A 23,095-nucleotide genomic window follows, 5' to 3' on the forward strand; every position below is an offset into this window, starting at 1 on the left:
ATTTCCAATCTCTTGAAAATGATATGTTCCTCCGTTACATGGAATACATGTTATAGTATAAAGAAAATTATCATTAAGGTTGGGTAAATACTAAGATGTCAACTATGTCTATTGAAATTTCGTTCCAAAATATTGAAAATCTTATTCATGAAAAGTATAGAAGCACCAGTGGTAGCGAAAGTATAATAAAATGAAGGTATCTCAAATCGGACGATTCATTCCAAGAGCTTTGCGCTTACACATTTCTTACACATTACACATTACAATTGGCGATCCGTTTTTGTTTATATACACTCGACAAAAAAAATAGAGAAACAGAGTGCGAAGTCGGAAATTTTAAGTGATTTCTGACATGCTTCAACGCATATCAATGGGATGTATATCACATTGAAGCTACTACTATCAGTTATTAAAATATTTTACGTGCAGATTTTTATCTTCGTGTGTGTAGGTGTAGCGGACAACATTGCCGGAAAGAAATAAAAAAACTATTTTTTCTGTTTTTCCAAAGTTCACATTTTTTTATTAACAAACTCAACAGCAAATCCAAGTAGAAGTAGGGGAAGACGGGGTAAGACCGCCCGGCGGGGTAAGACAGACCACTTCTAGTTTAATAAGAAATCCTCAGTTTTTTGGAATCCAATTGTTACGCAAGAAGCATGATTTGCCTATTTTTGTCGTTTTGACATACTTGGCAACACTTGTGCTCCCGTGGCCGAGTGGTTAGCGTCAAACCTAACATGCCGGGGATTCGGGTTCGATTCCCGTTCTGGTCGGGGAAATTTTTCTTCAAAGAAATTTCCTCTGACTTGCACTGTGGTCAGGCGTATTCTAGAGCTTGCCACTCAGAATGCATTCAAGGCGTGTTATTTGGCATAGAAATCTCAACTAAGTACTAATGAAAATGACGCAAGTAATACTACGTTGAGACGGCGGAGTTCCTCTAGGAACGTTAGTGCCATATAAGAAGAAGAAGACTTGAGCGCACGAAATATCAAAATTGTAAGCAAAACAAAGTTTTCGTCCATTGCGGTTGCATGCGATCTAATTTCCAAGGCAACAAAAATAAGGATTTTCCAGCAAATTGTCAGTGTCCCAATCCTTCAGTAGATTATTCCGGTTCTTTCTGCGTTGAAAGGTATGTAAAATGTAATATAAAATGCGTGAAAAGTGCGAAATATTGCAAAAGGTGCTCTGGGGGGAAGACGGTCCGCTTTCGACGGGGTAAAAGCGCCATACGTCGTGATATTGAATGATTTTCATATCAAATAAAATACCATCTTTCTAGTCGTCTCTCTACACACAAATGCCCCGAAGGTACATAAGGAAGTCGTCGAATAATCGACCTTATAGATTCCGATAATTTGATAAAGTTTTCACGAATATTTGCAAAACTTTGAATGTGTAATATCGATAGCCTTTTCAGAAGGTTATGTGTAGTTTATGAACAACCCTAAACATTTAGTACCCTAGACAACAATGTTCCCGTTATTTTTACTAGACTAAACTGTTTGAAAATAGCATCGCTCCGTCTTATCCCGTCATGGTTCGTTTTTACCCCGCGGGTGGTCGCCAGCGAAACAAAAATCAATTTATTGTCATTTCAAAAATTAATGAAAAAACGCAAAAAAAAGTTATACAATCAAAAGTTACACATTTTTTAATAGTAGATTATTAGAGACTCAATGATATGTAGTACAACAAATAGTGGAAATCCTGAAGGACGTTTAAATTTCTTTTTTTCTTTGTTTTTAAGAGGCTTTAAACTTTGCAGTTCATTCGCCTCTACACGTTTAAATGAAAATTGGTTTTCTTAGGGGGACGGTACCCCGTCTTCTCCTATATACTGTAGCTGTCATCGAGGAAAGCGGCGAAAAAGGCAAACGTTTCGCAATCCTATGTCATAAAAGCGAAGAAGCGGGCCGCATGTTCCTTGTCTGGAAAGCAATTTGGACCAGCAAATTCAGGAGTGCCTACGGCAGAGACTACTGTCTTTTCCGAAGCAGCATGAGGTGGATCGCATATTCTGCTCAAACTTGGGACATCTGCCACTACTGAAATTCCACAAAACATAAGTTTAGCGAAAATGAAGATTAAAATGGCCAATATTCCGAAACTAAATCCAATTGACGAATACTGGTCAATTGTGAAGCACATACTGAAGAAAAAGAAACAACGCCAACCAAGAAGGGAGGAAAGAAAAAAGAAGCAGAGGAATAAATGCTACCTTCGTTGTGGCAAACCCTATGTTTCAAGTTTGCTACCGTGCTGAACGGACGAGCAAAGGTGTTTGCTTTAGAAAGCATTCTCAGAATATGCACAAAGCAAGCTCAGTGCAGAGCTTGCACTGTCGCGCATGCACGAAGAAAATCCATTGTTGTCGGCATCTAAGCTAGCTAAACAGCTTAAAATGCCCAGAAATATCGTATGGCGTGTTATCAAGCAGTACAAGGAAACATTGACGACGGCTCGGAAGCCGCATTCGAAGCGTCGGAGTGGAACTGCCGACCGGAAACTGCGTGGGAAAGTCATCAAGGCCGTCAAGAGGAATCCCAATCTTTCAGACCGCGATTTGGCCAATAAGTTCCAGGCCGCTCACAGTACGGTGCGACGAATTCGTCTCCGGGAAGGAATAAGGTCATTCCGAGCCAGCAAACAGCCAAATCGGACGCTGAAGCAGAACAATGTGGCCAGAATCCGTGTTCGAAAGCTGTACGACCAAGTGCTGACCAAGTTCGACGGATGTATTCTGATGGACGATGAGACCTACGTGAAGGCGGACTTTGGGCAAATCCCAGGTCAAAAATTTTATTTGGCGACGGCTCGGGGGGATGTACCTGCAAAATTTAAGTTCGTGTTTGCGGATAAGTTCGCCCGCAAGTACATGATTTGACAGGGGATATGCAATTGTGGACAGAAAACCAAAGTCTTTCTCACTGAAAAGACAATGACATCAGAAGTCTACAAAAAAGAGTGCCTACATAAACGGATTCTGCCGTTTATTCGTGCCCACGACCGTCCAGTAATGTTTTGGCCGGACCTCGCAAGCTGCCATTACAGCAAAACGGTTATGGAATGGTACGCAACGAACGGGGTCAGCGTAATACCGAAGGACCTCAACCCCCCAAACTGCCCACAGTTCCGGCCGATAGAGAAATACTGGGCAATCACGAAGCGGAGGCTTAAGGCAAAGGTAAAACTTGTTAGGAACATGACTCAAATGAAGAACTGGTGGAATCAAATCGCCAAAACGGTGGACGAAAAGGGTGTGCGCCGCCTAATGTGCCGTATTACGGGAAAAGTACGAGAATTTCTTCGAAACAGCAATGAATAATTTTTTAATTTTTTTTTTATGAAAGAGTAAAGAAAATGCTACATTTGTATGAAAAACAAATTATGAATTCGTTAATAAATGACTGAACTACACGCAATTGTTTGTGTTCCAATATTAAATGAAGCAGACTTTATAGACAAAAACTGTCTTCGACAAAGTTGTTACATACGATAGAGCGCTCATTTTTATGTTATCAAAAATAAGGTGACCAAAATTGTCGATGAAATAGAAAATCTAACTTTCTTATCTTTATAGATAGAGGTAAACATAGTTCGACAATGTTGTAGTACCATTTATTTGAGACATCTTTATAGAAAAAAGTTTTTTTTTCTATCTCTATAAACAACCGATATAGCGCCTTTTGTCTAAGTTAGTTACCATGAAAAAAACTGTTTTTTTGCTCTAACTTTTACATTTCAAATTCTACATACAAACTCTCTTCGGAAGACTTTTAGAACTTACTAATACAAATATTTTGCTATGCAGAACTTGTAAATATATCAACTTCACTCAAAGTTATTGATATTTTTTCCCAAAAAACACGCTCTTTTCATTTGTTTGTCATTCTTTCTGGGGCACTTCTACAAATATGTCTCAAATAACTAAATATTGACCGTGTCACGAAAAACGTCCAATTTCAATCGTTCCATCAAGAAATTACCAACGAAGTTGTTATACCAATCTATTTGAACGCTTTCTAACAATATATTGCAGTATGAGAAATTATATATTGTTTCAATAGATAGTTTGTTAAAATAGCGTCTAAATAAGTGCTCTTATATTCCCATACATTTGGTTCGGTCGTACACATGTTGTTTTGCCTTGAAATCGTTTTTCAGCAATTTTTAAAAGGTATCAAAGGTTTCGTTTTATTCAATGTTTTGGAAAACCTTATAGAATTTCACAAGCAGTTTTATTTTACGAAGTGCTTCAATGGTTTATAGATTTCCAATGATTTTTAAAACGAAAAAAATTTTTTTTCCTTCCCGCATCCACACCTTACATCAAAATATTTAACCAGGATAATCCCAAACGATAATCATGTAATTTCAAAATGATGTAATTCTCATCCGCATGTGGCATGCTTTATGCTTTACGGTGTTGCATTCTGCTCAGCTATTTCGTTCCAAACGTAATAGGAGTACCGGTAAGTTTCTTCGTTTTTTTCAAAAAGTTAATGCTTTATTCTGAAAAAATGGTTACAAATTTAATATTCAAAGTATTGCCCATAGCTAGTCACAACTTTTTTCCATCTTTCTGGCAATTCACGGATCCCTTTACGGAAATAATCGGTCGGTTTGTCGGCTAACCACGAATCGATCCAATTTTTGACATCATTAAAATTGGAGAAGTGCTGGTCAACCAGGCCATGTTGCATCGATCGAAAAAGGGTAGTAATCGGACGGAGCAATGTCTGGAAAAACGGCGGGTGGGATAGGACCTCCCATTTCAGCGTTTCCAAGTATGTTTTGACCGGTTTCGCGACATGCGGCCGAGCATTGTCGCGTTGCAAAATAACTTCATCGTGTCTTTGCTTGCATTGTGGCCGTGTTTCCTTCAGTGCACAGCTCATGCGCATCAATTGTCGTCGGTAGAGTTCCCCCGTAATGATTTCATTCGGTTTTAGCAACTCATAGTAAACAATAATCAGCTTGTCCCACCGAATAGACAGCATAACATTCTGGCCGTGAATATTCTGCGCAGCCGTCGATGTTGATGCGTGGCCCAGGTATCCATACGTTTCCGACGTTTTGGATTGTCGTAATGGACCCACTTTTCATCGCCAGTAACGATTCGATGCAAAAAACCCTTTCTTTTATGCCGTTGGAGCAGTTGTTCGCACGTGAAAAAACGGCGTTCGACGTCTCGTGGCTTCAATTCATACAGCACCCAATGTCCTACATTTCGGACCACTCCCATTATTTTTGAACGATCAGATATGGTTTGTTGAGCTACTCCAAGTATATCTGCAAGTTCTTGTTGCGTTTGTGACGGATCTTGATCGAGTAAAGCCTCCAATTCTTCATCTCCAAACTTTTTGGCGGTCCGGAACGTTCATCGTCTTCCAAGTCAAAATTGCCACTTTTAAACCGTGCAAACCAAGCCTGACACGTTCGCTCAGTTGGAGCATGGTCACCATAAATTTCCACCAAAATGTGACGACTTTCCGCAGCTTTTTCTTCAAACACTCAACACTCAAACAACACAAACACAAAAACACTCTCGTTGGTACGAGATTCAACATGTTCAAAGTGGCAAAAAACTATGTTGTTGACATATACTGAAAAAGACGCGCAATGACATTAGCTTTCCAACGAATGTTACGCCAAGTTACGCCATCTGTTGTAAAACCGAAGAAACTTACCGGTACACCTAATATTTGAAAACCCATTTCTGTAATTAATACATACATATAAAATGATTACAGCGCGATTCATAGGTGCATTTCAGAACAATACTATCTAGAGTGTCAAGTTGTAGGTGTTGGCTGCCATGCAGCAAAGCGCAAACTCAACTGATATTACCAGACACCCTCACCTGTGCTAATTAGCTTTCCGAATCTCTTCTTGCCCATTACCACATTTCAGTCAGTTGTAAGTAAGCAGCAAAGCAGCACCGTGCCTCCCACATCAGTAAGTAAACCGAAGGCAATCATAATAACTCCTCGTTCAAACGGTGGGTTAAATCAGGTCTGCAATAATACTCCAGAGGCTTTCTTCTTAAGCTGAGGTAATCTGAGATGCAAAACAAACAATTTTTTAACATTTTCCATACTTTATTTTCTGCCTTACTGTTCAATTCTATTTTATATTGTACTTTTTTCGATTCTTTCTACAACGGTTGTTTGGTTTTATGCCTTGTCGCGGGATTGTTTGTGGTTGTTGTTCGGGTATTTCAGGTGGTCAATTTCAATGCGGTGTTGTTATTGTTTAAACTAGGGATCAAACGGACCTTGCTGAAGTTCTCGGCCAGTCTCCAGTGGAACTGTGAACCAAAACCAACTGTTCGCTGTACCGCGATTACTTTTATTCACCAATACAGCGACACGAAAAACAACTGCCATTTTGTTTTCGTTTCTCTCTGTCTATTGTCTCAATTGGTCGTGTTCAACTAGTTTAGGTTGACCGCTTCAGCTTATGTTTGTTTTCCGTTCCAAGCGCTATATGTTCACAAATCAAGTGTTCGAATATCACCGACGATTTTTTTGGTTTGGTTTCTACTTATATTTGGGTTGTTTAACTTACTAAACTAGTTTGCCATTAGCGATAAAATTCAATAAACTTTCGCGTTGTATCATTTATTTTGTTTTGATATTTGTTCTATCTTCAATATATATATATACTTTTTTTTCTCTAATGCTTCATAGCGAATCTCCTGGTTTGTTGTTATTTCATGTTTTATCTCACTAATAGGATGAGCGACGATTTTGCTAATGTGTTACAATGTTTTTTTTTTCGATGTGAAGTATGGATGATACGCATGACGAAACGAGGAATAAAAATGCACGATTCGATAACATTTACAACCGGTGTTTGCTGTTGCCATCGGATGAATATCCTGGGCGCAGCGAAGCGTTAGTTCAACGTTTTCACATCATTTGGACAAGGGTGGATATTTTGGAGATGGAAAAAGATTTACTTATTGGTAGAGGGAGGATAAATCCTATTTACGCTACTAATCAAAATAGTCAGCTGCTTCAGTTATGAGCCTACCTTCTAACATTATCGCGATCTGTACTTCTATTCAAAGTAGAAAACCTGTGATTAAGCGAAAGAATCAAAAAGGGATGTCGTGTCGCAATTTTCAATTGTTTCCTTACTTGTTTATACCCGTCGAAAAGATAATGTTTGATTGGTTATGGTTATTTTTTCATATCGCTGATTCCTAAGGGTTTTTTTTTTCTTCTAAGAGGCTGTTTAGTCTGTAAAATGGTTTAAATGAATCGAATTCCCTATTTGTAACCGGTGGCATCTGTTTGTTTCATATCTGATAATGTTGCTGCTAGATTTTGGTTTTCTCTGCGAACGAAAATCTACTCAGCTTTGATTTGACAATGGTCTGTTTACATCTCCCAAATAGCTGGTTTGAATCCGATTATAGAGTATAATTTGTGTAAGTTTCCAATACATTGTTTTGAATAGAGAGAATAGCTTCATTTTAAAGTTGTATAGCTAAAACAACAACCATTTACATGAATATTTTGTTTCCAATGTTTGTTTATTTTTGTTCTTCGTAGTTCTGCTCGAGTAAAATCAGCACTTCGCATCGCTGCTTTTCTTTGCCTTTCCTTTGCCTTGGCTTTATTTCATGATTTCCAAAACCCTTGAAGTGGTGGTTTGCCGAAGGGCAGACTGACAACTGCCGAAGTTATCCTCCGTCGAAGAATTCCCAGTAATCTGCATGTAGTAATGGTAGCAACGGGTTTGAGTCACTAAATATTTCCATTGTAATGCTCCGGTAATCTTTTGTTTATTGTTACTTTTCGCTGGGATCGTCTCATGTCAAAAAAACTCGTATTCAACTAAAACTGTGGATATTTGCATGTATTGCCGTCCTTTGCTTCTTGAGAAATTTTATTGTTCTAATATATTGATGTTCAAATGTATGAAACGAAGGATTTGAGGAAACAGTGTTTATACCCACTGGGAACCCTGTGTTTATACCCACTGGTGAGAGAACATGGCCAAGTATAGGTGGGGACGAAACAACACGCCTACGACTCTGAGACGAAGACGTGCCAACTGGAAGACCATGATCATGTAGACATAGGAGAGCTGTCACGTGTCAATGATACACGGAAGCTCTCCATTTATTCCGATATCAGATTGATTAACCTATCCCGCAGAGGCTGTTTTCCGTAAACCGACATATGTCATGATGTGGAGAGAAACCTGATCATGTACGAAACCGAGAAGATTGACAAGTGAAAGCAACACTTTGATGACTACTTGAATGGTGAAGTAACAAGTAAAAGCGTAAATGGAACTGACGTAAATGCGCCAGCAGCAGCTCTCAATCACTCCGAGACCCAGCGGGATATTGTTAGACTAAAGAACAACAAAGTCACCAGCAAGGACAGACCGTCGGGTAAGCTCTGCAAACACGGTAGAGAAGAACTTGCTAGAGCAATATACTGGGTTATTCCGAATGGAAGTGGGGTAGGTCGAGAAAGTCGTCTACCCCATTTACTAGAAGATCTATAAGCACGAATCTTGCAACTATTGTGGAATTATGTTTATCAACGTCGCATAGAAGAAAAAAACAATTCCAAATCATTATTCGACGTTTATCACCACTAACCAGGATATTTGTGGGTCAGCACAAGGTGGGCTTCATGGAACCTTATCACGGGTCAAACTTTTCTAATCCGACAGATTTTGCAAAAAATGTCCACACATTACATTTCCGTTGATGATACAATACCTGCTCGATTTGGGTATATTCCCGAGTCCCTTCGAATCGTGTAGAGGATTAAGGTAAAGTGATATATATATATATATATATATATATATATATATATATATATATATATATATATATATATATATATATATATATATATATATATATATATATATATATATATGGTGACCACCGACGACAAGAACAACCACAACACCAAGATCCAGAGAGGCTGAGATCTAATCTGGTGCGCCGCTGTACAAAGTTGACATCGTACAAACATGTATTAGACCGATGGTCTTCTATAGGCTCGAATTGGCCGAAATGACCACAACGCACATGGAGTTTTCGAACGCTAGGTGCTGCGGACTATCCACGGTGGTGTACAGATTGAAGACTCATTGCAAGTCAACAGATTGCGGTTGGCCGGACACATTGTAATGATGTCGGATGATCGTTTGGTTAAAAAGCTATGGGTGGGTAATACCTAAGACATAACCGCAAGATTGACGTAAGACTACCATTGGCTTGATAATATTTTGAGTGTTTTGATTAAACCACCAATTGAAAGAAACAATTTCCGAATTCAATTGCCAACAAACCCCAATTTAGGTCAATTCATGCATTTTGCGAGATTACGTTCTTCGATCCAAATCTGACGTATGGCATGATGTCTTGTTCATTTGATTCATATATCGTGGACTTCCAAAATATGTGAACGGAAGAATTGCTAAACGATCAAAATATTTTGCATTTCCCTCTGAAGTTTGCATCTCTCAAGTGTACGTACTTCACGAACCGCGAATTTGCTGATATTTGATAAACTTCAGGCACTCAGTTTTGATTTTGACATGTAAGTTGAACGCATATTGTTCAATCGACTTTATGGACGTTATCGCAGCAAATTATTATCAACATTTTTCCAAACGGTATGCGTAGAAGTTCAGTGAGCTGAAGACATAGATGGATATTTCCCAATGCAGTCCCGTATAACCGAGTCAAATCATTGTGTTCATACTGTTTTTGAAGCCCGCATACATTACAAAAGTACTAGCACCTTGCACATGTTTTGCAACGCCGATTCCCCCAGGCTCATTAGTTTTGGAATCTGTGTTAGGGAAACACATTCCGGTTTGCAGAAATGCATGCGAGTACAAAAGTACCCGCATCTTGCATCTATTGTGCAATGTCGATGTCCCAGGTTCATTGGTTTTGAAACCTGTTTCTTTCCTTCCTTCCTTCCTTGTTTGGTTTATAGAGACTTTGAACTGTTGCTAGCCTTAAGTAGGGCCCATGTGGAAAGGAAACTACTCCATTACACCTTCTTCACTTGTCTTGAGAAAGACAATTAATTTCTGCTCGACGCTCGCCGACAACGATGTTGCTCCGATGATCACCAAACGAGAAGTGATGACTCTGGATTTCTGAGCGGGAATTAGTTTATATACAGATTTGTGTGATTTCCGTAGCCTGTTTTCGAAACAATTTTTAAGCTATTGAAACAAGTTTTCAGGTCAATAATCAACAATCATAGAACTCTTGGACATTTTGTCAGTCGAATGAAGTGGTTATCACACCACTCCGTTCAGACGGCAAAGAGGTAAGGTAAATGATTTTGGTTTGTGCAGTCGAAAATATGATCATGGTTTGCCCATTTTGTTAATGCTCTTGTTCAGCGCACCTGTCTTAATTCAGGTATTTGAATGTTTCAAAAAATATGAATAAAAGTGTCTTTTTCATGATTTACTGTAGTTTTATAGTATGTTTTTTACGGTTTAACATGTTTTAAAGGATTATAAAATCCACCTTCTATTGTTGTCAATGCGCCCCTCATTTGAGCTAACTTTTAATCAATCACCAAAGATTTTTTGGCACGTATTTAGACCTTTTCTAGATTATAACACTTATAAATATTGTAAACATCATGGTTGCACACCATTTGTATTAGATTTACTTGGATAAACCAATGCATTTCGATGACCTCAATTCTGATCATGAGTTGTCCAATTCAATAATGTTGGTTTGTCCTCATGATTTGTATGGCAACCGCTTGGCGCGCTGCAGTTTGTTTATTGTGTCCTTCGCGCATAGCAGAAATAAAGTTTCTCTGTGTTGAGTGTGTTGAGGTGAATACTTTTCAAATACCCAAAGAAAAGGCAATATTTTAAAGAAAGTCTAAATTATGAATGGATCAATATGATGACAGTAAACTCAAGCAATGAGAAATGCAATTTACTAGTTGCGTGAAAACACCCTAAATCGAACAAACCAACTTCAAGATCAGTGTGACGCTATTGTACAATGAAAGGCATATTTTCTGCCAAGAATGATATTTTTTGCCAACGCTAGGTTGGGTGTGCGATTAAGTCGAGTGCTGCCAAAAACAGACGCGTTATTATACGTTATTATACATGCAAAAGTTATTCTACAGCCTGACAATGGCCTCACGATGCCCCACCCGTTACCACCTTCTTGGAAACACTTAAATGAAAAGTCATACCGCACCCACTGAACCCCCCATATATGGTTCGCCGTCCGATTCTTACTTGATCTGATCGATAGCACTTGGTCTGACTATTCAACGGTTCCGCTCACAAGAAGACATCAAAAAGTGGATAGCCTCAAATAATCAAGACTTTCACCATCACGATATTCTATCTCTGCCAGAAAGTTGGGAAAAGTAGTAGCTATTAAGTTACATTTACAACGAAAACTTTGCTTGGAGCCTAATAGTTTCGCCAAAATTCTGGTTGATACCCAGGACAGTTACCCGCTCGGGCATTGACAAATTTGACAAGCATTGAGCAAAAGTTGCTCGCCTTTTTATTCATCAGCTGGCCAATCAACTCCTCTTCATCTCCTGCAGAGCGGGTCAAATTACCTTCCGCGCGTATTTCAGGTTTGTTGCAATGTCACCTGATACATCGCCATTAGGGAGCTCATCGTAATCGTGTCTTTCTGTTGGTGCTTCTTCTCCTGGAGAATAGATCTTATCCAGATTAAGACTCGTGCCAAACACAAATAGAACTTGCAAAAAAGTTTCTTCAAAACCATCGGGTTTTGTGAAATGGCTAGATGCCAAAATATTGTTTGATCCATTCTCAAAATGCACCCAGATCTGAATCCAAAATATTCAACCATAGCAACGCCTGGCCTAATGCTGATATACCGATTATAGACAGTGGTTGGAAACTTACCGTCACCCGACATCTAGACAAGATCTTCTGAATACCATTTGTTTTAACCGAAACAAAATGCTGGAATACGTCCCACTTCGGAACAGAATATCAAGAATTGGTTTGATTCGCTCCTAGTCTTAATAGACGTACAGTTCGTATGGCAGGGAGTTCAAGTCCCTGACCATTCGATTATGGAACTAAAAATGCTCCCGTGTACATTCACAGTCCATCACTGGATCTGGGTACTGGATCATTCTTTCCAAAACTCCAAAACTAATTGAGATTCTGTTTTAATTGTTTTCCCCATACGTCATAAACTTCTTGACACTTTCATATATTTTTTAACCTAGAAAAATTGAGAGTGGAGTTCGAACTGAGGGGCATAATAAACGCGTTTGTACTGCTATTAGTCTTCCATTGCTTGTTTTTGACGTAGAACTACGTCACTAAGGATGCCAAATCAGAAAACAGGTCACGTTCTTATGAAATAAAGTTAACGTTAATAACTATTTTTGCCGCGAACGGATTTTGGCGATTAACATACCAAACGAATCTGAAATTCCCTAAGATTTGTTTGATATTCTATACATCACAATCCCCTGGTGTGTAAATGGTTAAAATTCATGAAAACTATAAGCGTTTCCATTTTCCCATACATTTGTTCTGCTGATTTGTGTGCGTTCCCGAACAGAGCTGTCAATCACGAGCAACTTATCGACAAGTAACAAAAGGGAAATCGTAAGATTTAAAGTCTCCGTGAACAAAGGAAACGAAGAAGAACGAAGGGGAATATTTGGCTAGAGTATAAAGTGGTTCTCGCTGAGGCAAACGTTCAATCTCGTCCTGTTTTCAAAGCGATGAACATCGCTTGCTTGTTTTGCGTCATCACATGCCTTCGTTTCGGGTTGAGCTGTGGGCGCGACCAAGTTATTCATTCGCTGATGTATCTGGCATTGCAATCATTGCATCAAACTGATGCCATTACATTAAGGTTCTGAGCTACACAATTGTGTGGGGAATCATCAAGCTGGGCTATCGTCGGCTCACCAAGAAAATAAATGTTCTGGAATCTGTGATTTGGTTTCGCATGGCGGTAGCAAAACTCTCTCCACTAATGATGGCAGCTAAGCTAATCTAGACCGGCAATATTAACAGATAGGGCTTCTGTTGAAAAGAGTACTTAACGGAGATAAGTGTGTGTATATTTAGTTGCTTTAAGCCATCGAAATATGGATATTCATGTGGGTACGTGCGTGTTTCATAACCCGTACGTAAACATAGTGCGGGAGGGAAATATTTGCGTTAGGGTATTAGTAATGAATCTCTGCTGAGGCAAATGAGGCAGTTAACATTGTTTGTTTTCCGTCATCACAAAGGCTTCGTTGGCGCCTTTGACATTGCATTCAATGAATTGAACTGACGGTATGGCGAAGCAGGCATTAAGGTAGTGCGCCAAAAATATTTGGGAAATACCAAGCATCTTGAATGTCATGCTGGAATGTTATAAGTTATTTGGGTTCGCGTGCCAGTCGCAAAACTACTTTCAACTATGATTGAGTTTCGCTAATCTTGATCATAATAAAGCAATGCTACTATGTTCGAGGTTGTTGAGATTAGCAGAAAAAGTTTATTTCATTTATTTAGTCATCAAGAAAGTAAATGTCGTTCTGGAAATTTGTATGTGATTTGGCTTGCCAGTTATGAAATGTGGAATAATGGTGATGGTGCAAAAAGTATATAATCGACTGTAGCCGAGTGTATGTCAATTGTCAGCCTGGAATTGCCAATTGTATTGCTGTATTGATCTGCGAGGGTAAGAATGAACCATCAATCAATTGTCGTCAACTGATTCTACAATTAAAAAAAACCATTTCAGGGCGATCAAACCATTCTACTAAACAGTTATTTCTAAAATTTCACAGCATTATAAAATAATATCCGAAGTTATTAACAACCGACTTATATAAAATAACAGCGTAGGTCTACGTCAACAATGCGGTCGTATCTTGGACACAACAAATCGAGTTAATGGATACACACTATTAGTTTTCAATCATTGGCTGTATTACAAAAACGCGGAACAATGCTCTGATCTTCAGCTTCGTTTTTCCCGAGTTAACGCAAATGTTACATAGGACATTTTCAAAAGTTACGCGAGATTTCTAGTGTCGGAGGAAAGTGGCGTCCGAAGTAACAGTCGAATGCTTAAAATCCGAATCTGTACATTGCACATTTTTTGTATCGGTGATTAAAAGGTGAAAAGGATAGATACTTGAAAGATTGGGTTTGTGAAACAGTCCATGATTTCAAACTAATAGTGTGCATCCATTAATTCGATTTGTTTACATTTGTTACACAAGACCTTTTCAAAAGTTACGCTATAAATGTCCGAAGTAACAAAGCAACGCAAAATTGCACATCGGTTATTTAGAGTTTTTGTTTCTTTCGGGCGTTTTATCGCTTTTAGCGCAATCCAAAGAATTTTAACAATAATACACTACCTTTAGCACGAAATGCAGGTATTTGGATTATTGTTCAGTAGTGATTTTCAAATTCTTACCATGCAACGTATTTTGTGCAAGGTTCAAACGCGGCCAGTCAAAACGACCAATGTACCATTTTTCGCTCTGAGACATCAACTTTAAACGAAACAAAAGTTACTATTGGTTTTCCAGAGTTATTATTGACTGCAAGTGGTGAAAGTAGCGAAAACGATCGATTCCTTTTAAAACAATTCGCAGAACAATGTTCCGATCTTCAGCTTCGTTTTTCTTGAGTTATTTACGATCTCATCCGTGTTGATAAAGTATTACACCTATCATGTTTAAACCAATCTATGATTGTAAATTTCTTCCAAGCACTCATAAGAGTCAGTGATTCGTCATTCTCCATTTGTTCTAAAATGTACTTAAATGTTTGCTTGATGTAAAGCGCTTTAAATGTCGAAATTATCCCTTGGTCTAAGGGCTGTAATAAGGAAGATGTAGTTTTTCGTAAACTTTCACATGTTCGTGTTGTAAATCTAGATGATGACCAGGTGCATTGTCAAGCAATAGAAGTGCGTTTGGAGGCAGCCCTTTTCTACTTAAATATCTCTTGACATCTGGGACAAAAAAAATTAAACCATTCCTTGAAGGGCACGGCTGTGACCCACGCTTTCTTATTAACCATCCAATAAACAGGAAGATTTTTTATATCTACTCCATTAAATGAATGCGGATTGTAAGTTTTGTTTATAACCAATGGTTTCATCATATAGCCGCCTGAAGCATTGCAACAGAAAAGAATTTTTATACGACTTTTTGCTACTTTATGTCCACTGACTGATTTGTGAGCTTTGGCTAAATATGTTCTTTCAGGCATTTTTTTACAGAATAACCCGGACTCATCAGCATTAAAGACCTGATCAGAAGTGTAAGAGTCAGCGGCAATTAGTTTAGCGAATTGAGCGGGATAATGTCGTGCTACGTCTGTTATGTAAAGTTAATGTTATGTAAAGAATGTCTCATTTTAAATCGTTCAAACCACCCATGGCTTGCAGAAAACGATACCTTCTTTCCAATCGAAATAGTCGACGAAGACTGATTTAGATGCGTTTCATAAATCCTTAAAGCCTTATTTGTTACTCTTTCTCTATCACGTAAACGATCCAATATTTTAATTTTTGTTTCCAAAGATATTACTTTCCTTTTCATTTCTATTTTTGTCGAGGTATTATTAAGCTTCAAAAAGTGATACAAATTACACATAAAGACTCAAAAAAAGCTATCAAATTGATAACTTACCAGTTCTAATACAAAAATTCGAACTCGTGGTCTAAAATACGAACTGTTTTTCGTTTGCTTCCACATGCACTACTTTGAAATCCGTAAATGTAAATACAACAATACGGGAAGTCCCCCGTTATCGCCATCAGTGATGCCAAATCAATGGGAGATACAATGTTTTCAATGAAATGTGTATAAGCGAATATTCAGCAATATATACATTTCTATAAGTTATTCGAAATTTGTTTATGTATAAACCGTGTAAATGGGAAAACGTGTAAAACAAGTACCGTGTAAATAGGGGGATAAGTGTATTTATATTGTCTCGCTCGATTTCGGGCCAAAGATGCAGTTTCAAAACAACCATACATGCAAAATATCAATCTTTTTTTTTACGAGCAGCTGAAATCAAGCGACCCGCACGTGAAAGTGTCTCCATCGCGAAATTCTGTCAGGTTTGATTCAGATGTTATTGATGTAGTAATAATATTGCATCAATCTCAACCTTGTTGCTGCCATAACTCATTAACATTCCCGCTCTACTTTCATCTCAGCTTCGGAACCTGGTCCGATTCCATTATTGAGCCTTAGCTGGGCAATGACAAAATTGCTAGCTCTTCCCATTTTGTTTCCATTCCTAAACTTGTAATATAATGCATACTTATCCCGGAGAGTTTCACAGTTGTTTTTGTTTTCATGATAATACTTATAACGTTATACGATTCTTATCCGATTATTCAGTTAGTACATGTGTTAGTGATTAGCAATTTAGCCTGCCTTAGATTTGTTTAGATTTAATGGATTAAACTCACTTTTATTCTAGTACAGATATAATGTTTAGCAGCACTTAGCCACACATTTTACACCTGTCCACATGATTAATTCAATACAGTGATACATTCAATAATAATGTTCTTTCAATATAATATTCGTTCTCTCCCATCAAAATTGTGTTTTAATGCCCTACCAATAAATGTATCGTATGCTTTATATTTTTATTTTCTGTTTCTGCTTCTCCAAATAGTATTTGGTAATCCAAAGACGCGTCTCACCAAATCGATACGCTGTTTTCCTCCAAGTTGTCGATGCACTAAACGATAAGGGATAAGGTTGCCTCCGAGGGCAGATAATTATGGTTATTACACTTACGACTAACATCTAAAATTTTCCATTAGCTAGCCACTGTATCCACTACCGAATAGTCATATATGTACTCGTCATTTGTTCAGATAAAAGTTTTAGAATTTATATCAAGAGAAAATTAACCGAGCCGTGTCCTCGTCCTCCAGAGGCAGAAGCTCAAGTTGTTTGTTTGCTTATTCGTAGCATATTTGCTGCGTCAAAACTCGTTACTCACGAAGCACTTCACAGTAACTGATACATTTTGAATTATCATTACCCATTTGATCTTACTCATATGGTATCCAAAAACACAGTATGTGAAACTCTCCCTCTTGATCGGCGTTCATCAACTTCAACCTCGGGAAGAGACCCGGAGAACTTAAGTGCCAAAAGACAGAACTCAAAATAACACGATGCATTCTTCATTGTTTTCATTTGGGGCTCTTCGATGCATCAAAATGATAATCCTGTGGAAAACGGTCTCATATTTCTCCGGGTCCCTTCCAAGCGTTCGATCATATTTTATAACCTTTTTTGCGAATTGTCATTACCCGCTTAGCTTAAGCAAATTTCATCATAAAATTAGTCCTAGGGCTTGACTCGTAATTCTAGTCGAAATTTAACTTTCCATCCTCTGTCCTACTTGTTCAACTTAACCTCTATCCCTCGCCAGAAACTAGATTCGGAACTGTCTCCCTACCCTTCCGGAAAATCACCAATTCTATCCGTCCCGCTTTTTCAGATTACTCAATACAAATCCAGTTTCATTCCCAACCATATCTCCTCCCAACTTACAGATAACCCAGAGTGGAGTACGTCTTCACATAGGGAGCGTCGTCGGCGGCTGACTCGTCTCTGAAACGAAACAAAAAGTCATCAACCTCCGGCCCTCAACTGGGCGCCAACCCCACACGGAACTCACTCGTCATCCCACGGACAGACAGCGTTTCCCTTCTTCTCGCTATTTTCCTCCTCGCTGCGCTGCTGCTGTACCGTTTCTCTGTCTCGATCCTTGCGTTCCTTTCGTTTTCTTCGCTTAACCTGATCCTCGATAATCACCACCGTCGCTCCGGCCGATGCTTCCGGTTCCTGTTCCTGCTTCTCCCTGGTGGTAACATGAACCGTCACCGTTTCCGTTTGATCGGTTTCCGTTTCCGGCTCGTCATCGCCGGGATCCATCTCGACTTCGGCCAGCGGAGCGATCGAAGGTGCAGGTGTGGGCGCTGGAGCCACGCACCCGGGTGCCAGGTGATCACTCTCCATGTTGATGTCGTACTCGACCTGCTCCAACGATGATTGGTTCTGTTGCGACAGCGATTCCGAGAAGTTATCATCCTCAGCCAGCGGGGACATATCGTGCGATGGATCCGACAACTTATCAGGCCCAAATGCTGATCGCGCGACTTCGTCTTCGTTCTCTTCACTGGTGACGTTAGCCTAGTGGGATGAGATATCGGGAGATTGAATAACCAATCAACGAGATTGAATAGTGTATACCTGTTCTGTTTCCTGATTTTGTTCCTCCAAAAATCTATCTTTCGCCTGCGAAGAAATCTCCCGAAGACCTTCTTCCTCTGTAGAATTTGCAAAACAGACACTGATTGTAGGTGGTTGTTTCTCACTGACACTGGCTTCTCTTCGAGCTCCAACTTCAACCTGACCACCCACCGCCCCACTATTGCCACCACCGGTTCCCACACGCACTTCAGTTTCCTCGTTACGCTTCACTTCACACCCTAATATAATGTTTGTTGGTGTTAAACCACCACACGCACACTCACTACCACGTTCATTGTTCAAATTTGTTTTAGTGGATTTGTCCTCAACAACATCACTTGACGGTACGACTCCTACCACCTCTGAGGTGCTCCCCTTCTTCACTTTACACAGATTGTCGTCCGATACGGTGGGCGTCGGTGTGCAATCCTCCCGCTCCTCGAAGCTAGTCGATAGCGAACCCTGGGAAATATTCCGCGGAGGATTCCCGGACAACTGCTCGCTATTAGCCGGCTCCTCGCCAGTCGAATTGGCCCGAAGGAAGAATTGTAGGTCAGATAGCCTAAGAGCAACATCGTGAGAAAGGAAAAACCCCACGAACACCAAAAGAACTCACCTCGGTGCCATCGTCATGGAAGCTCTCCGCTGCTCGGTCACCACCGGCGCTAGCCGTTTGGTACTGTGAAAGTCGCAGTCCAGCGTGTTCTGGCGCAATCCACAGGAGCGCTTCATGCGCTCCGACACCTCGCTGATATCGGTCGACGAGCGGACGGCTTCCAATGGTTTCGATTTGCTAGAAGACAAAACTGTTCTGATCAGAGAAGATTCTCTCTCTAGTACACAAACATGACCAACCTGACAGGAGGTAACTTGGCGTCGCCATCGTCCCACGGACAGACGGACACAGATACTGCGGCCGGTTTCTCCTTCGCTGCTGACGGCTGAGATGTCGGTGGTGCATCCCAAGGACATACCGCACAACCTCCGGGTGCCTCCAGGGTTACTTCCAGGGTGGTACCCAGCGGTTTGTTGCTCACCTCCCTGTTGAGCATCGAAAGCAGAAAAGCATGTGACAATGAGTCGCGAAACGGTTGCAGATTGAAATCAACACTCCGAATCAAGACCGAATCCGGAGCATTCGGAGGCACTTTAGTTACACCACGAGGGTCATACGTGGCGGTGCGACTGGGGAACAGTTAGCTAAATGAGGGTATATAATCGGTGACCGAAAATAGCATGATGATAGCAGAAATACAACGAATCTCGATTGATGTTCTGGCTTTTTTTTCTTGCGCTTCCGCGAAGAAGGATTAGAACAGAGCAGCAGGTGGAGCAAAATTACCGAGTTATTGAGGTTTTTTGGTGAGGATACAAAGATGAAGCTGCGCGTACATAAACACACACATACACATATATAGAGAGAAAGACAGTGGAAAGAGAGGGGTAAGTCGGATGGCCGAACATCGCGTGGTGTAAAGATTTCCATCGACAACAACAGGATCCGTGTCCAGGACGGTTAGTCAGCACATCGAACAAAATTGGTGAGTGAGCTGGTGGATTATGGCCACTTTCCGTGAATTTGGGGAAATGCTAAGATTGGCTTGGTATCTTTGGAAACGGGGAATGAAGCAACAGAAAGAAATATTCATTAATCGTGTAAAAGAAAAATACGAAAGCAAATAATAGTGAAAACATAATTCTAGCAATTAAAAGGAATATTTAAGCACTAGCTAAACCAATATTATGTACTATAATACAGGGTTTGTTTTTCAAGGCGTTGATTTTTTAATTGAAATTAAATTCAGATAAACTATTTTCATTGCGAAGGCTATGGCTTAACCCTCTACAGCCCAAGACCGCTTCACGGGCTTCACGGATTCTCTTTTCAAATTATTCAGACATTATTTTCAATTTTTCAATGTTCACCCCCACTACAACGTCTTCAGAATATTTTCACCTATCATACATACACATTGCTTTTATGCTTGCAGCTTTCTGCTAGGAGTATTTTATGTTGAAAATCGGAAATTTGAGATAAAAGTGGAATAGTTTATTTTTTGGATAAATAAAAAACTTGGGTCTTGGAGGGTTATTTCGAAAAATAATTCTTTGTAATTTAAATCGAATATGATATCCGATATATGACTACCTATTCTGACTGGAAGGAAGTCTCATCAGGAAACTTGTTTGATAACTTTTAGCATCAATGGAAGCCATCAGTGTTTGGATATCGATCAATATCGAATGATACACAATGTGTCATGCAAGTAACCTCTCACGAATATATAACCAAACATGGGTGGATCGTTCAGATACTTGTATGAACGACAGTAATCACTTGTGTTACATTAAATGATTAAACAAAGAGAGGAACGAAGACTGTTGATTGCATATCCGAACTGTACCAAACATCGCACACCATTTTCGAAGCCTACATACAAGTTTGCACCGCATATATCGTCCCGTTCTACTATAGCGAAAACCACTGCACAGACGAGTGCAGAACGAGAAATGATACAAGAAAAATTACATCCTCATTCGGTCACCATTTGCGGAGAGCAGCAAATGCGAAAAGAGCTAAAACGAGAGAGTTTTTGTTTCTCACTGGAGCGCTGTAGCTAGTAAAACTATGCGGACTATATGAATATATATTAGGGTGGCAATGGGTGTATGGGAAAAATATCATCATCGCATTTCAAAAACCGACCATGTACATTTTGTTTATTGGCCAAAAAAATGATCTGTGCAAAGTTTCAGCTCGATCGAACATGATGTAGGGGTGCCTCAAAGCGCTCAAAGTTTTGGTTTTTTGATCCTCGAAAATCTTCCAAAATTGGAAAATCGAATTTTTTTTTTGATGCCAAATGACATGAAACGTCGAGATCTGGTGTCATCCAAAAAAAATATTTTTGGCCGAAAATCTGACTTAGCCTGAGAGGCAATGAAGGTATGGAAAAAAAATTATCGAATTCAAAGAACCGACCATGTGCATTTTGTTTATTGGTCCAAAAAAAAATGACCTGTGCAAAATTTCAGCTAAGTCGGACATGATTTAGGGGTGCCTCAAAACACTCAAAGTTTTGATTTTTTGGCCACTCAGGCGAAGTCCCAAAAAGTCGACCAAAATTTTTTTTTTCGTGATAACACCAGATCTCGACGTTTTATGCATTTTTGAGTTATTTGGCATCAAAAAAAATTTCGATTTTCTAAATTTTCTTTGCTCCCCCCTTGGAAGATTTTCGAGGATGAAAAAATCAAAACTTTGAGTGCTTTGAGGCTAATGTAATCGTAGTAGCATAGTAGTACGCGTCGCTAAGGATTGTTATTAGTTGCCAACGCCATAGTTTCATTCAAGTTACGCGGAAGGGAAAATTTCACGACGCGGGCGTTCGCGATGCGGATGATTTGGATCCGTGAAGGATGTTGGGAAGCCGTTAGTGGTGAAACGAAGCACAAGCAGCAGTGTCAGCGGATATTACAGTGGATTGTTACGAAAATTCACCTCGATACGTCTTGTTAACAGTTCCAGTGTAGAAGCCTATGTTGATGAGCTGATGAGCACAAGTCACAAGCTAGCGACAATTGCTCATGGACTTGCCGGAACAGTATGATCCGATGATAATGGGACTGGAGGCGTCAGGTATTGCGCTGACAGCGGATGCAGTGAAGTCCAAGATACTTCAGGATGTGAAGATCGAACGGGGCGCAATGAACCGCAGTGACGAAAATGCGTTGTATGTCAAGCAGGGTTCCAGAAGATTCAAGACAACAATGGTGAAAGCGAAGGTCGACGAGAAAACGTGCTTCAAGTGTCAAAAACCATGGAACATGGAACCGACACTCCGTCTCGTGGAACATTTGGTTTTTGCATTATTCCCCACACTCATTCGTTCCACTGTCTCACTGAGAATTTACGCCCGAAATTTTCATACGCATCTTCGATCAGCTGACAGTGGAAGGGAACAAAATTCCATACAAGGAAATATCATCTCACTGACACCGCGTCAGACGTTTAAACGCGTGTTCGTGTGTATGTTTTCCTGGTATGTTTCTAGCCCCGGTCCCATTTTTGTGCCGCTTATTGCACACACATCGATGGGCAACGGCACATTTGAGTGCTGAGTTTATGGGTGTATGACCAACGAAAATTTCACCAGGACGCAATGAAAGGTGATATTTTCGGCTTGAGCATTCACTGACATCGAGAATGAACTGATATTTCTGTTGATGGAACGAAAACTATATCAAAACAAACGAGATGGTGAGCCAGCGGTCATAGGCACAGCTGCACCGCAATAGAAACATGTGAAGAGTGTCGGTGGAGATATTTTGCATTGATAAAAATTGCTTTTCGATTTCAACATGTTCTTTCGAAATTTTGCATCCTTGCTGCCAAGTGTCCGGAAAAGCAACAGCAACCGAAGCCGAGGGAGAACAAGGGTCTGTTTTCCTTTTTCGCAATGGGAGACGTGATTACTAGTGAATTGTTTTTTTTTATTCGGGTGCCACTTACCACATGGCACGGACGGAGCAGAAGTTTGTGAACGAAGAGAAGGTGAACCATGATGTCGGAACGGCGAACAATACCAGCATGAAGGCCGTGGCTAAGGGTACCGTCGTTTTGAACAGTGACGATGGTCAAATCGATGTCAGCGGAGTACTGAAGATCCCGGAATTAGCTACAGATTTGCTATCCGTAAGTAGCATCTGCAAAAAGGGAAAAACCGTTATATTCACCAAGGACAAATGTGAAGTTCTGGATGAAGACGGCGATCTGGTTACCACCGGTGTCG

At 39.9% G+C, this 23,095-nt stretch overlaps 1 protein-coding gene across 1 annotated transcript in view; it reads right to left on the minus strand.

Annotated features, from left to right (window-relative positions):
- Positions 1–7,869: 7,869 nt before the first annotated feature.
- The window catches only part of LOC129762628 (uncharacterized), a 190,159-nt gene continuing 174,933 nt past the window's right edge, over positions 7,870–23,095 (minus strand). The window contains exons 10-14 of the mRNA XM_055761083.1: positions 19,158–19,343; positions 18,919–19,095; positions 18,303–18,864; positions 17,728–18,242; positions 7,870–17,660 (exon numbers count right to left, since the gene is read on the minus strand). Of these exons, the coding sequence (XP_055617058.1) occupies positions 17,597–17,660; positions 17,728–18,242; positions 18,303–18,864; positions 18,919–19,095; positions 19,158–19,343 (1,504 nt within the window). The 3' untranslated portion in view covers positions 7,870–17,596. The remainder of the gene's footprint in view (positions 17,661–17,727; positions 18,243–18,302; positions 18,865–18,918; positions 19,096–19,157; positions 19,344–23,095) is intronic.

The sequence above is a fragment of the Toxorhynchites rutilus genome, chromosome 1 (assembly GCF_029784135.1).
Source record: "Toxorhynchites rutilus septentrionalis strain SRP chromosome 1, ASM2978413v1, whole genome shotgun sequence".
NCBI lineage: Eukaryota > Metazoa > Arthropoda > Insecta > Diptera > Culicidae > Toxorhynchites > Toxorhynchites rutilus.